The following is a 14,670-nucleotide window of genomic DNA, read 5'->3' on the forward strand; positions in this document are numbered from 1 at the left end:
TTGGACTCACAGCTGTCCATGGAGGCGCAGGTCAATTCTGTATCCAGGGCAGCTGTCTACCAACTCCACCTGGTACGCAGGCTGAGACCCTACCTGCCCACAGACTGTCTCGCTAGAGTGGTGCATGCTTTAGTTATCTCCCGCTTGGACTACTGCAATGCACTCTACGTGGGGCTACCTTTGAAGGTGACTCGGAAACTACAACTAATCCAGAATGCGGCAGCTAGACTGGTGACTGGGGGCGGCCGCCGAGACCACATAACACCAGTCTTGAAAGACCTACATTGGCTCCCAGTACGTTTCCAAGCACAATTCAAAGTGCTGGTGTTGACCTTTAAAGCCCTAAACGGCCTCGGCCCAGTATAGCTGAAGGAGCGTTTCCACCCCCATCGTTCTGCCCGGACGCTGAGGTCCAGCGCCGAGGGCCTTCTGGTGGTTCCCTCATTGCGAGAAGCAAAGCTACAGGGAACCAGGCAGAGGGCCTTCTCGGTAGTGGCGCCCGCCCTGTGGAACGCCCTCCCATCAGATGTCAAAGCAATAAATAACTAGCTCATGTTTAGAAGACATCTTAAGGCAGCCCTGTTCAGGGAAGTTTTTAATCTGTGATATTTTACTGTATTTTTGGTTTCTATGGAAGCCACCCAGAGTGGCTGGGGAAACCCAGCCAGATGGGCGGGGTACAAATAATAAATTATTATTATTATTATTATTATTATTATTATTATTATTATTATTACTGTTTGGGATTTAAATGGGAGATGACAATTCTGCTTGCAGCAGAAACTAATGGCACTCTTTCCTGTGTGTAAATTTCAGGAAGAAAGCATTTGGTGGCACAGCAGGGATGGCTTACGTGGGTACTGTCTGCTCCAAGAGCCACGCCGGAGGCATTAATGTGGTAAGACAACATCCACTGCTTCTCCAGTGAACAAAGGTGGAAACTTAGCTTTGTGGCAAAAGGGGTTTGTGGTGGGTCTGGCTGAGATCCAGGTGCTCCGTTTTCATTGGGTTTATTCTTTTTATTTTGGGGCATTTGGTTTGGGCATATTCCAAAGTCCCCCCTCCCACTGCTAGGACTTGGCAGAGTGGCAGGACCACTGCTGCATTCACAACCCAGCTGCTCATGGCAACTGTGGTGAAAGGGGCGGGGGTGAGAATTGGGCCCAATGCCATTGTGGATCCCAAGCTGGCTCATCCCCCTCCCTCAGAATGTTCTGTTCCAAGGCCACACATCTGGGGGGCAGCTGGAAGGCCAGCTCAGTTGGGAGAGCAGAGCAGGGGAACACCTCTTGCCTAATCCAGACACTCCTTGCCCAGCCTGGCGTGGGGGGGGGGGAGTTGGGTTGCTCTGCCTGATTTCTTGTGTGCTGGTACTTCAATCACCCAAGGCTGAAAGAAGAGAGCAAAGGCTTGTGATACTTTCCCCCTAAGTGATTACACAATAGTTTCTATAACAAGCCAAGCCAGAACTTTTGGACCCCTTTTTATTACATACTTGTGTGCACTTGTTCTTTTTGTGTTATTTTCTAGTTTGGGCCCATCAGTGTGCAGATGTTTTCATCGATCGTTGCTCATGAACTTGGCCACAACCTAGGAATGAACCATGACGATGAAAGGAAGTGTGACTGTGGTTCAGAAAACTGTATCATGAACTCTGGAGCATCGTACGTAACTCTTTTTGGCCTTTGGGCAGAGCAACTCTGGGAAACCTTTTCCAACTGGACAGCTGCGTTCCCTTACAGGCAAACTTTTTTGGGGGGGGACATGCCAGGGGCATGAGGGGCCAGAAGCAAAAGTCAACAGAGCAATGGGTGCAAATTTCACCTGGTCTCCACATGCACATTGTCTCCAACCAGGCAAGTGAAAGGCATGATCAGGGTGCAAGGGCCTGGTCCAGTCAGACAGAGTCAGTAGGGGATGTGGCTAGGAAGGGCCTGTGGCCGGAAGAGTCCTGGGAGCCCCACAGAGAGGCTCAGAGGGCTGCCTTTGGCCCTGAGGCCTGAGGTTCTCCATCCCTGGAGTAGAGGGATGTAATCACAGGCTACAGGAGACAAAGGGGGAGCAACCTCTGAACATGGGGACCCCTGAATTTCAGCCATGGGAACATTTCCATGCTGCTTTCATCCTTTCAAAAATATAGCCACGTGAGTGAGAATCTTCTCTTTTTAAACAGATTGGTATTATTTGTTAAATTTACATACTGCTCTTCATCTGTAGATCTCAGGGCAGTTCACAGCATAAAAATGCAACATAAAAGAAACAAAATACAGAACATAATAAAAATAAGAACTACTGTAAAACCAAGAATCCTTCCTTCCATAGCACATGAGAGTGGGGACCCCCCCCCAACAAGCAATGCCAGATCTTATACATAAATTAAGTGTCCTCATAATGCCCAAAACATTTTTTACCTCTCTTTTAACTAAAAAAGCTCTCAAAGTGGCTTACAAAGCTCAGTCCTCAGGGATTGGGGGGGGGGGAGAAGAAAAACAAGTTTAGGCACCAGGTTTTAAAGTTACAGTCCTTCAAACAACCAGCTGGGATGGAAACAGTTCAAAGAAAGCCTGATGGAACAACTGCTGCCAGGTGTCGAATGAGAGAGTCTGTGCAGCTGTGCAAACTTCCTTCTCTGTGATTCTGTTTCTGTGGTGTCTCTTCTGCACGTTCCCCCTAGAATGTCATTCCATTGTGGCTTTCAAGTGGCTTAATAACCATCCCTTCTCCCTAGGAACTCTGGGAACTGTAGACAAATGATAGGAGTCCAAGCACCTCTTTTGGAATTCTTGGCACCCTTATTGGATTACAGTTCCCAGGATTCCTTGAGCCAAGGCAGGAGCCATGTTGGTGAAACTGGTTTTGCTTTGCTTTGTATACATGCCCTTTGACACTTGAGAGCTATATTTTTAGGACCTGCCTGTCAGCATCGCCCTTGAGCCAGTGCCACCAACTGGACTCATCCACTTCAGCCCCGACTGGGCTAGGCGAGCTGGGTAGCACTTCCAGAGACCACCTTCTGCACAGGAACAGGTCAAAGTGCTGTGGACTCACAGCTTAGAGATGTGGGCACCGGATTCACTTCCACAAGAAGACAGTCGTCGCACAGCAGAGTACAGCAGAGTCTAGCAGAGTATATAAACAACTCGGAGAGCAGCTCTGTAGAATATCTTCTTTCTTTATTCTATAACTACAACTATAATACAACTATATACAGAGCTAAATAGGTCTAAGCATAAATAAATGCTGCACTGCACTGAGTGTCTGCAGCTGCTCTTAGCAGCAACCTTATCTCTACACACAATCTCTAACACTCAGTGTCTCTCTCCCTCTCTCCGACACTGACTGACTGACTGAGTTGGTGCTGGAGCAGAATAAGTAGAGAGCAGAACACGCCTCCTCCTCTCTGGAGAATCAGCAGACTCCTCAGGAGATTCTTGGATATGGGAGGGGTGAAATCTCCTCACTGCCCTAGTCTTGTGATTTTATTTTGATTCCTTGTGAAGAGGGATTGATTGCTAAACGACTCTTGGAATTGTAGCTGTGGGGAGGGGTTTTGGGGGCCTCTGAACAACTCTCAGCACCCGTAAACTACAGCTCCCATAATGATTTGGGGGAAGTCATGACTGTTTAAAGTGATATCACAGTGCTTTACATATATTGTGTGTGAATACGGCTTTAGGGCAAAACCTCTGGAGGGCACCAGGTTGGCAAAGACTGCCCTAGAGTTTGCATGGCCCAATGTAAGGACTATTTTTTAATATTCCATGCTTCCAGAGGGGCCAGGAACTTCAGCAGCTGTAGCGAGGAAGACTTTGAAAAGCTAACTCTGAGCAAGGGTGGGAGCTGCCTCCTCAATATCCCCAGGCCTGAGGAAACCTATAGCATCCCGTACTGTGGCAACAAGCTAGTAGATGCTGGAGAGGAATGTGATTGTGGAACATCAGAGGTTAGTAATGGGTGTGATGTCACCAACACAGAATTCTTTTGGCAGGTTTGAAGTTTGGGCTATTCAGGATTTCTGGTCTTGCGTCTGCTATCACAGGCCACGCTCTTGTCTTAGATCTCTCTTTAGCCCTGTCTTCTCTGAGAAGCTCCTTGAATCCCAAGATCAAACATAGAACATTCCTATATTTGCTCCTGGTGGCTGCCAGAATGACAGTGGCATGGCATGGGAAGTCTTCTGCTCCCCCTCTGCAAGCAACCTGGCTTCAAGTGGTGTGGGATATGGCGCTCTCTCTCAGAGCAACTCACCCACCATCGCAGAGTGCTTCAGGGGGCGGCCAAAAAGATCCTTTGAGTGGGTGTGATATCCATTCAGCATGCATGCAAACGAAATGGAGGGAGTTCCCTGCCCTCCAGCCACCCACCTGTCAGTGGGGTGGGGGCGGGGGCTTTGTCCTGGTGCATATTAGACATATAGGAGGGAATCTGCTCGCCTTTCCACACAAACCCTTCATCGGTTTATGATGTACTTATATTGTTCAGCATGTCAGAATCAGAAACATGCAAACTAAAGTCCCGCCAGACTCTGTAGACGTGCTCTGGGTTTTTCACACCCTTTGGAGACCTCTTAGTTGTGTGTTATCTTCTCTGCTGCTACCAAAGTCCACATGCTTTTATACCACAAGGAGAGGTGCAAGTCCTTTAGATTTATCGATTGTTGGCCTAACTTCCTTAAAATATGTATTTCCACTGTGGCCCACCCTCTCCTTTCCTGCCCCATACCTGGCAGGTGGGCATGGTTTGGTCATAACAGCCTCGCAGGCCAACTGGAGAGGATGGGTGGATCTAATTCAGCCCATAGGCTGGAGTTCAGCCTCACCTGTGTTAAACCACAGTTAGTTTTAGCTGTGGCTTAACACAAAGAAGCAGAGGGGAAGTGAAAGAGGTGCTTTTGTGCCCATCAGGACACAGCTCAAAAACACCTCTTTCACTTTCCCTCTGCTCTGGCCTTTGCTGGGCTAAGGAGGAAATGACTCTGGCTTGCCATGACATCTGAACTTGGATCAGGCCCCTCAAAATTTCAGCCTGGAGCTGGTGTAGTCAATAGAAGCTAATGGAATAAGTTTTTAAATGAAGGAAGTGCTGGAAGGGCACCTCCTTTAACTGTGGTTTGTACAGTACAGAAGCAACACTTAACCATAATTAATACAAACCATGGTGGCACATCCACTTCAAACCATAGTTTTATGTCCTGTTTTGGGGCCAGTCTTTAACCATGGTTTGAACTGGATTTGATGTAGCTGCAGCTCCTGTCAGCCCTGCCCATGGTTTAATGGATGTGGTGTAGGACTTCCTACTCCCATCAGCCACAGCCAGGTTCCTCATCCCTGGTTTAGGAATTGTTTCAAGTCCAAGGTTAATTACGCCTGTATAAGGCCAACATTCGAGTTTTAAGATTAAAATGGCATTAGTGCTTTTTTTCAGACAGTACTCAGGGGTATGCACTACTGGGACCTCTCTTTTTTTGTTAAAAAGTGTGGCACTTACTGTAACAACTTCATGGGGAGGACCTGCACCTAGTTTTCTAGAAAAAAAGCACCAGTTGGAAATGCCTGAGAGTGGCCTCCTTTCTCATCTGTTTTTTCCCCTTCCTCTCCTAACTTTTCAGGAATGCCAGTTTGATCCTTGCTGTGAGGCAGGAACTTGTAGACTCCACCCTGGGGCTGATTGTGGTTATGGAGACTGCTGTCACAACTGTCATGTAAGACTCACTGATCCCAAGTTATTGCCAGAAACTGCAGGGCAGGAGGAAATTCTACAGGGACTTGGGTCTCTAACAGCATGATTCTACACATGCTTACTCAGAAGAAAGTCCTGCTGAGTTCAGTGGAGCTTGCTCTCGAATAAGTGTGTTGAGGATTGCAGCCTTGACATGCGATAAAGAAATAGTCCGCAACTCTAAATGTGCTTCTCTTAGAACAAGTTGAGTTGAAATAAATGGGATATGGTAATTAAATATTATGTTAGAGAAGAATTTTTCCTAGAGTATTTGAATCTTAGATGTCTCACTACATGGCCAGGTTGTACATAACACTAAGACGAACCATGGCTAAGTGCAAATGTGTCAGTTTGCAGGTACTCACTGTTAAAAGTCTGGCTGCTTTGATGCCATGTTTAGACTTAAGGCCCTCCAGGCGTCCATTTCACTGGGCATTCGTGATTATCTGTGCTCTTGTCAATATCAGGGCAGTTGTGTGTGATCCCACGTTCATTACGATTTGCCTCTGAAAACTAGGGTTGCCATATTTTAAAAAGTAAAATCCTGACACCACTGAAATTGGTTGGCTTTTTTTGGAAACCACCATACACCTGGGTTTTCCCTGACATTTTGCCAATTCAGCAAAATCCCCCCCATGCCATTTTTACACCTGAAAACCAGGACATGTCAGGGATTTTTCCAGACATATTGCGAGCCTACTGAGAACATTTTGGAGCAGATCGAATGCTTTGGCTCTAATGCTTTGGTGCTTGTATGTGGGGGGTTTGTCTGTCCCATGTACGACTGTCTCCCTGTGAGACAAAGGTCATGGGTGTGTCGGGGTGCAAGCACATTTGATCCCTTGAGGCCAGGCTGGCAGGCCTGGAGAAGCTCAGAGAGGCAAAGTGGCTGGTGGCTGACATCTTCATGAGCGTTACAGCAGAGTCGCACTCCTGCGCTGATAGCTCCCCTCCTGTCAGGAAGAAGAAGGGTGTTGGGGAAGGAGAGTCCTGCTCTGAGGAACAGGTAAACATTATTTGAGATGGGACAAACTGTTATCCTCTCTCACAGAGAATACATCTGCAAGGAGTGCAGGGGTCGTGATAGTGGGGAATCAGTCATCAGGAACCTAGATATTTGGGTGTGTGATGCGCAAATATACCCCAGGGTGAACTGCCTGGCTGGCATGAAGGCTGCACATATGGCACATGGCCTAGGGAGCCTGGAAGATAGTGCTGGGGAGGAGTCAGTGGTTGTGATGCATGTTGGCACCAATGACATGGGGGAATGTAGAGGCGAGCTCCTGGAAGCCAAATGTAGTTTGCTAGGTACGGTGCTGAAAGCCAGGACCTCCAAGGTAGCTTTCTCTGAAATGCTACCAGTTCCCCTTGCAGGGTCAGCTAGAGAGGCATGTGGATGAGGCAATGGGGTTGGGAGGAGAGCTTTGGATTTGTTAGACACTGGGGAACATTCTGGTCAATCCAGGCCTGTACAAAAGGGACAGGCTGCACTTGAACTGGGACTATTGCTGCTTAGATCCTTAAAGGTGGTAGGATAGCTTCTAAAGTGATTGTGGGGGAAGGAGGGTCCCATAAATGCCTAAAAAGAATTTGAGGAGCACGTTGCTAAAAACATTAAGACCAAGAAGAAGCTCTTTAAACAAATTAGGAGGAGGAGATCATTTAGGTAGCTTCCACCTGCCATATGGGAATAATAATGCCAGCCTACCGTGGAGGATGATTTAAAGATTACAGAGGAGGAACACAATATTTTGGACAGGTGACCTGTGCTGCATAAATGCTAGATTATTATGGGGTGAAGTCAGTGGGAGGTTTAATCTACTTTGTTGATAGTTTTGGTATATTGCCCACAGTGGGTATTAGCAGGTTGACGCTGGTACATTTCCTGCCTCCCTTTCGTAGTTCCTGTCCAAAGGCACAGAGTGCCGTGAGCGGGCCAGTGAGTGCGACCTCCCTGAGTTCTGCAATGGAACATCACAGTTCTGCCCTCCAGACGTCACTATTGAGAACGGGCACCCTTGCCACAAAGACGAGGCTTACTGCTACAACGGGCTCTGCCAGTATTACAATGCCCAGTGCCAGGGCATCTTTGGGCCAAGTAAGGAGCATGAGGATCTGCGTTATGTTTGCTTCTCCACAAGGAACAGCTAGCAGACATTATCCTAAGGGATTGGGAACTGCCTCTGGATGACAATTTCTGTTGCTTTTCTGCAAGGCTGGGATCAAGGGACAGCGCAGTTGGGCATCTGCTGCTTCTCTTCACCTGCTTGCCTATTCACCTTCTTGCTCTGGCTCAGACAGTGGTGGTGGGAAGGAGGAGGAGGAGCAACAGCAGCGAGAGGCAGTTGCTGCTGGCTTGCTCACTGGCTCTCTGCAGTAAGCAAGCAGGAGGAGGAGAAACAACTGGAGGTGATAAGGGCAATGAGGTGGCAGACACAGTGAGGGAGGGGGCCAATGGAGGCTGTCTTGCCCAAGATGCCCTCCCCACCGCAACCTGGAGCACACATTAGTTGTTTTATTTTATTATTATTATTATTATTATTATTATTATTATTATTATTATTTCTTCATGATGCAGAAAATGGGTCTTCTGTTACTTTATGCTGCTGGTCCTGCCAGAAGGCTAAAGGAGCTGGGCAAGCCTGATTTCCCAAATCTGTGTTTTGCAGAAGCAAAGGCTGCTCCCCAAATCTGCTTTTCCGAAGTGAATTCCAAAGGTGACAGGTTTGGAAATTGCGGCTACCATGGGCATGACTATAAGAAGTGCTCGAGCTGGTAAGTGGGTGCGGCAAGGAAACTCAGGTCACCTCCAGACTGTTGGTGCCTTAGGGGGTGGATTCAGTCACATGTAGGTTTGCACAATTATAATAGCTTAAAGTGCTCTGTTGTTACAAATCTACTTTAGAAAGCAACAACACAGACTTTTTTGTGTTTAGGAAAGTGACAGGGAAAGCATGAAAAGTGAAACAAATGAATGATTAACATATAACCACTGCACAATCAAATCAGGATGAAATCATGATGAATGTTCATTGTCCTGTAACTGCCCACAAACAAAATAAGAACAAATGCTCAACAAAGCCTGGACATAATCTGACTTCCACAAAAGGTTCTTTTATGCAGGCAAATCAAAAAGATTGCTCAATAAGCAGCTTGTCAAGAGAAGCCTGCTCTGCACAGCTCCCCCCCCCCCGCACAATCAGTTCACACATGACCGTGTCTACGTGTCATGCCAGAAAATAAATAAATAACTTGAATGAAACCTGGAAATGGCAGGAGAGGGCTGGAGAGTCCTTGTGGCTCACGAGGAAACCCTCCCTGGAGGCTGAAGAGGACTTCAGTGTGGGCATGGGAAGCCCCAAAGAGGTGCAGTGGGCCTTTGTTTCGGCTGCTCAGCCTGCGTGCCTGATAGCTGGTACGTGCCCAGATGACAAGACCCCCTTTCTCGGCCTTGCTAATGTGGTCCAAAGGAAAGCAGATCAAGGTATTTGGCACCAACTGGGCTGCAGCAGTTGCCTGAAGGAGGCGTACAAGGCGCCATCCAAGGTTTACTCCTGAGCCTGTCCCACAAGCAGAGGCAGAGGCTTAGGATCAGAGTGTTTCTTCTCCTAGATGAGCTCACTTTCCCAGGTGGACGGGCCCCAACTGCCCCTGTCATATTCATTCATATTGCATTTGACAGATAAGGGCAGGGATCACTATCCTGGTGCCCTTGGACGACAACTCCGAGCACTGCTGACCATTGGCCATGTTGAATGGGACCGATGGGAACTGTAGTGCACATGTCTGGAGGGCACCATGTTGGCTTCCCCTGGATTTGGGCCATGCATTTCTCCCCCATCCTTTCATTGGAGGAGCGTGATGTTTTGCCAAACCCACTATGTCATTACTACGTTTTGCACAAACAGATGTTTTCCTTATGATTAGCCCATGATTAGCATCCAGGAGTATATATTTTCCTTTAATCCTACTAAGCCTCAAAAAACCTAAGTCGATAATGATCTGTGCATACTTTCAGAAATTAACTGTCAGTGATTTAAGTTGCCGTGCCATATTGCTACAGGAACGCCATGTGTGGGAAACTACAATGTGAGAATGTGCAAACCCTTCCTGTCTTTGGAATCGAACCTGCCATTATCAAGTCTCCCATCCAAGGTAACACCTGTTGGGGTGTGGACTTCCAGCTGGGATCAGACGTACCAGATCCAGGGATGGTGAACGAAGGCACCAAATGTGCCCCTGGAAAGGTAAAGCAGGAAAGTTCTCAGGTGGACAATTGTTTTTTGTTGTTTTTTAATGTATTTTTATTAAAGATTTTCTTGATTTACAAAGGTATGTGCAATGTCTCTCTCCCATATTTTTTTCCACATAACACTTTCCTTTTTTTTTACAAATTGGTTTCATTTGTTGAGACATTAGGAAGAATAGGGGGAAAGAGGTGGGGGGGAAGATGGGTGGGGGTGGGGTCGGGTGGTGATGTTTCTATTTTACTTAATATATGTGGGGTTTTGTGTCAGTGTTGCTTGTGCGGGTTCTCTGCTGTTCACTTGTGTTCCTTTGGTGGTGAGAGAGGTTGGGGTTGGCCGAGGGTGTGGCTGTTCATTTGTGGTTGGCTGTGGTGGTCTTTGTTTTCATGTGTGAGTGGGGTGGGTGGGTGTTTTGGATCAGGTTAGCCAAATTGATTTGTATGCTGTTGGTGGATTTTTATTGTTGTCTTGTTGGGCTGTGTATGTGATAAAGGGGAGCCATACCGGGATGAAGGCGTCTTCTTCTATTTGTCCCCGTGTTAGTTTCAGTTTATTGGTTAATTTTTCTAGTAAGGCTGTTTCCCATCCTATTTGGTAGCATTGGTCCATGCTTACTCCTGACAGGTCTCTCCAGTGTCTGGTTATAATGTTTCTGGCTGCTGAAAATAGGTGAATTATAAATTCTTTGTGGTGTAGATATGTATTATTGTATTGGAAGATGTGTAGTAGGGCCAATTCTGGAGTGATTTCTAATACTTGCTTAGTTATTTTACATATTTCTCGTATAGCTGTTGTCCAGAATAGTTGGATTTTGGGGCACTCCTGCCACATGTGGAGGTATGTGCCTGTGGAGGTGCACCCTCTCCAGCATTTTGGTGAGGTTCCTGGGCGTATTAGCACTAGTTTTCTTAGTTTTAGGTACCATCTGTAGGTGATTTTCAGAGTGAGTTCTTTTCTTTTTGTTGATATGGATTTAAAGGGGGGTTTAAACCACATTTTGGTTCATTGAGTGGGGTTAATCTCGTAGCCTATGTCATCCATTGTTTGTGGGAGTTTGTGGGATTTTGGAATAGTATTTTGTATATTGTAGATACCATCCCTTTACCATGTCCCTTTGTTGTTAGGAGGTTTTCAAAGGTTGTCAGGGGCCTAGTTGCTGCTGATTTTACTACCGGATTGTTTAAGAGGGCATGTAATCGGTGATGTGTTAACCAGGACATTTGGGTGTCTTCTTGTTTGTCTTGAATTTATTGTGTTGACAAAGGTTTGTTATTTTTGTAGAAGTCTATTAGATCATAGAATAGAATCATAGAATCATAGAGTTGGAAGAGACCACAAGGGCCATCGAGTCCAACCCCCTGCCAAGCAGGAAACACCATCAGAGCACTCCTGACATATGGTTGTCAAGCCTCTGCTTAAAGACCTCCAAAGAAGGAGACTCCACCACACTCCTTGGCAGCAAATTCCACTGTCGAACAGCTCTTACTGTCAGGAAGTTCTTCCTAATGTTTAGGTGGAATCTTCTTTCTTGTAGTTTGGATCCATTGCTCCGTGTCCGCTTCTCTGGAGCAGCAGAAAACAACCTTTCTCCCTCCTCTATGTGACATCCTTTTATATATTTGAACATGGCTATCATATCACCCCTTAACCTCCTCTTCTCCAGGCTAAACATGCCCAGCTCCCTTAGCCGTTCCTCATAAGGCATCGTTTCCAGGCCTTTGACCATTTTGGTTGCCCTCCTCTGGACACGTTCCAGTTTGTCAGTGTCCTTCTTGAACTGTGGTGCCCAGAACTGGACACAGTACTCCAGGTGAGGTCTGACCAGAGCAGAATACAGTGGCACTATTACTTCCCTTGATCTAGATGCTCTACTCCTATTGATGCAGCCCAGAATTGCATTGGCTTTTTTAGCTGCCGCGTCACACTGTTGGCTCATGTCAAGTTTGTGGTCAACCAAGACTCCTAGATCCTTTTCACATGTACTGCTCTCAAGCCAGGTGTCCCCCATCTTGTATTTGTGCCTCTTATTTTTTTTGCCCAAGTGCAATACTTTACATTTCTCCCTGTTAAAATTCATCTTGTTTGTTTTGGCCCAGTTCTCTAATCTGTCAAGGTCATTTTGAAGTGTGATCCTGTCCTCTGGGGTGTTAGCCACCCCTCCCAGTTTGGTGTCATCTTCAAATTTGATCAGGATGCCCTTGAGTCCATCATCCAAGTCGTTGATAAAGATGTTGAATAAGACCGGGCCCAAGACAGAACCCTGTGGCACCCCACTAGTCACTCTTCTCCAGGATGAAGAGGAACCATTGATGAGCACCCTTTGGGTTCGGTCAGTCAGCCAGTTACAAATCCACTGAGTGGTAGCATAGTCAAGACCGCATTTTACCAGCTTCTTTACAAGAATATCATGGGGCACCTTGTCAAATGCCTTGCTGAAATCAAGGTAGGCTACATCCACTGTGTTCCCTTCATCTACCAGGCTTGTAATTCTGTCAAAAAACGAGATCAGGTTAGTCTGACATGACTTATTTTTCAGAAATCCATGCTGACTATTGGTGATCACAGCATTCCTTTCTAGGTGCTCACAGACTGTTTGCTTAATGATCTGCTCCAGAATCTTCCCTGGTATTGATGTCAGACTGACTGGGCGGTAATTATTTGGGTCCTCTCTTTTCCCCTTTTTGAAAATAGGGACAACATTTGCCCTCCTCCAGTCTGCCGGGACTTCGCCTGTTCTCCAGGAATTCTCAAAGATGACTGCCAGTGGTTCTGAGATCACATCTGCCCGTTCTTTTAATACTCTTGGATGCAGTTCATCTGGCTCTGGAGACTTGAATACATCTAAACTAGCCAAGTATTCTTGTACTATCTCCTTAGTTATTCTGGGCTGTGTTTCCTTTGCTGAATCATTTGCTCCAAATTCTTCAGGTCGGGCATTGTTTTCTTTATCGGAGAAGACTGAGGCAAAGAAGGCATTGAGGAGTTCAGCCCTTTCTGTGTCCCCTGTTTGCATTTCACCATCTTCTCCTCTGAGTGACCCCACTGTTTCTTTGTTCTTCCTTTTGCTACGAACATACCCATAAAAGCCTTTTTTGTTGCTTTTAACCTCTCTAGCAAGCCTGAGTTCATTCTGTGCTTTAGCTTTTCTGACTTTATGTCTACACGTGCTGGCTATTTGTTTGAATTCCTCTTTGGTGGTTTCCCCCCTTTTCCATTTTTTGTACACATCCTTTTTTAATCTTAACTCAGTTAAAAGTTCTTTAGATAGCCACCCTGGCTTCTTTAGGCACCTTCCATGTTTCCGTCTCATTGGTATTGCCTGACGTTGTGCTTTTAGTATCTCTCTCTTAACAAACTCCCAGCCATCATGAACTCCCTTTCCTTTTAGTATTACTGTCCATGGGATCTCACCCAGCACTTCCCTAAGTTTTATGAAGTCGGCTTTCTTAAAGTCAAGAAATTGAGTCCTAGTATGCTTGGCTGCTCCTTTCCGCTGTATAGTAAACTTCAGAAGAGCATGATCACTCGCGCCTAATGATCCTTCCACTTCTACCCCACTAACCAGGTCATCAACATTGGTTAGGACCAGATCTAAAATGGCTGTTCCTCTTGTTGCTTCTCCCACTTTCTGGACAATGAAGTTGTCTGCAAGGCCAGTGAGGAATCTGTTTGACCTTATGCTCTTGGCTGAGTTTGACATCCAACAAATATCCGGGTAATTGAAGTCCCCCATTACTACTGTCTCCCTTCCTTTTGCATGCTTGGCCATCTGTTCCAGGAAGGCATCATCTATGTCCTCCGTTTGGCTTGGGGATCTATAGTAAACTCCCACAGTGAGGTCACTGTTATTCTTCTCTCCCTTAATTTTGAGCCAAATGCTCTCACTTTGGCTTTGAGGTTCTAAAATATGATATATTCTAAAAATGATATAAGCCAGGTTTTTATCTTGAGGTTTTGTGCTGTGTGATGGAATAATGGGTGGTATGCCAGGGGAATTAGTGGGGATGGAGCTGGAGATAGTTTGCCTATTTCTGTTTTCCATGCTATGAGCATGGTCTGTGTGTACCTCTTAAGTGTTGTGGGAATTTTCTTTAGTTTGTTTGGGAGGGGTGGGTATGCTGTGGTGCAGGTATTTTCAATTGTGTCCCTCTCTAGGTGTATCCATTGTTTTGTCTCATTTTTAGTATATATGGGATTATATGGCGTATTTGGTTGGCAATGTAATATGCTTCTATGTTGGGGATTCCCCATCCTCTTTCTGAGGTGGCGAGGTGCAGGTATTTGGGGCTTATTCTTGGTTTTTTGTGTGCGAAGATAAAGGAGTGTAGTTTTCTCTGCCATCTGCAGAGTTGGGTTTGGGGAATCCAGATTGGGAGGGTTTGGAATAGGTAGGTTAGTTTTGGGAGGGTGATCATGATTATTTTGTCTGAGAGGGTGGAATGCATGTTGTTCCATCGTTTTAGGTCTTTGTTTATTTGTCACCACAGGGGCATGTAGTTGTGGAGGTAATAACTTATTGAGGTTTCTGGTTATTTGTACTCCTAGGTATCTGAACTTGGTGTGGCAAAGTTTTATCTTGGTGACATTAGTGAATTCTTTTTGGGTGTGAGGAGGGGTATTGAAGCACATAGCTTCTGACTTTGCAAAATTTACCTGTAGGCCTGACACCATTGCAAATGTGTTGAGTTCTCTGGTTAGGGAGGTT

General features: G+C 46.1%; 2 protein-coding genes across 4 annotated transcripts in view; one reads left to right on the top strand and one right to left on the bottom strand.

Annotated features, from left to right (window-relative positions):
• LOC308464206 (craniofacial development protein 2-like) overlaps positions 1-14,670 on the bottom strand; it is a gene marked incomplete at its 3' end in the record, with an annotated part of 461,435 nt that overhangs the window by 439,544 nt on the left and 7,221 nt on the right. The window lies entirely within an intron of this gene.
• Positions 1-14,670, top strand: part of ADAM9 (ADAM metallopeptidase domain 9) — a 96,502-nt gene that overhangs the window by 48,291 nt on the left and 33,541 nt on the right. For all 3 annotated transcript variants that reach the window (XM_080982369.1, XM_080982368.1, XM_080982370.1), the window contains 7 exons: positions 817-898; positions 1,531-1,664; positions 3,772-3,943; positions 5,609-5,701; positions 7,621-7,816; positions 8,388-8,493; positions 9,782-9,965. In XM_080982369.1, coding sequence (XP_080838495.1) covers positions 817-898; positions 1,531-1,664; positions 3,772-3,943; positions 5,609-5,701; positions 7,621-7,816; positions 8,388-8,493; positions 9,782-9,965 — 967 coding nt within the window. The remainder of the gene's footprint in view (positions 1-816; positions 899-1,530; positions 1,665-3,771; positions 3,944-5,608; positions 5,702-7,620; positions 7,817-8,387; positions 8,494-9,781; positions 9,966-14,670) is intronic.

The sequence above is a fragment of the Podarcis pityusensis genome, assembly GCF_964106645.2.
Source record: "Podarcis pityusensis genome assembly, chromosome: 15".
In the NCBI taxonomy this organism is placed as follows: Eukaryota; Metazoa; Chordata; class Lepidosauria; order Squamata; family Lacertidae; genus Podarcis; species Podarcis pityusensis.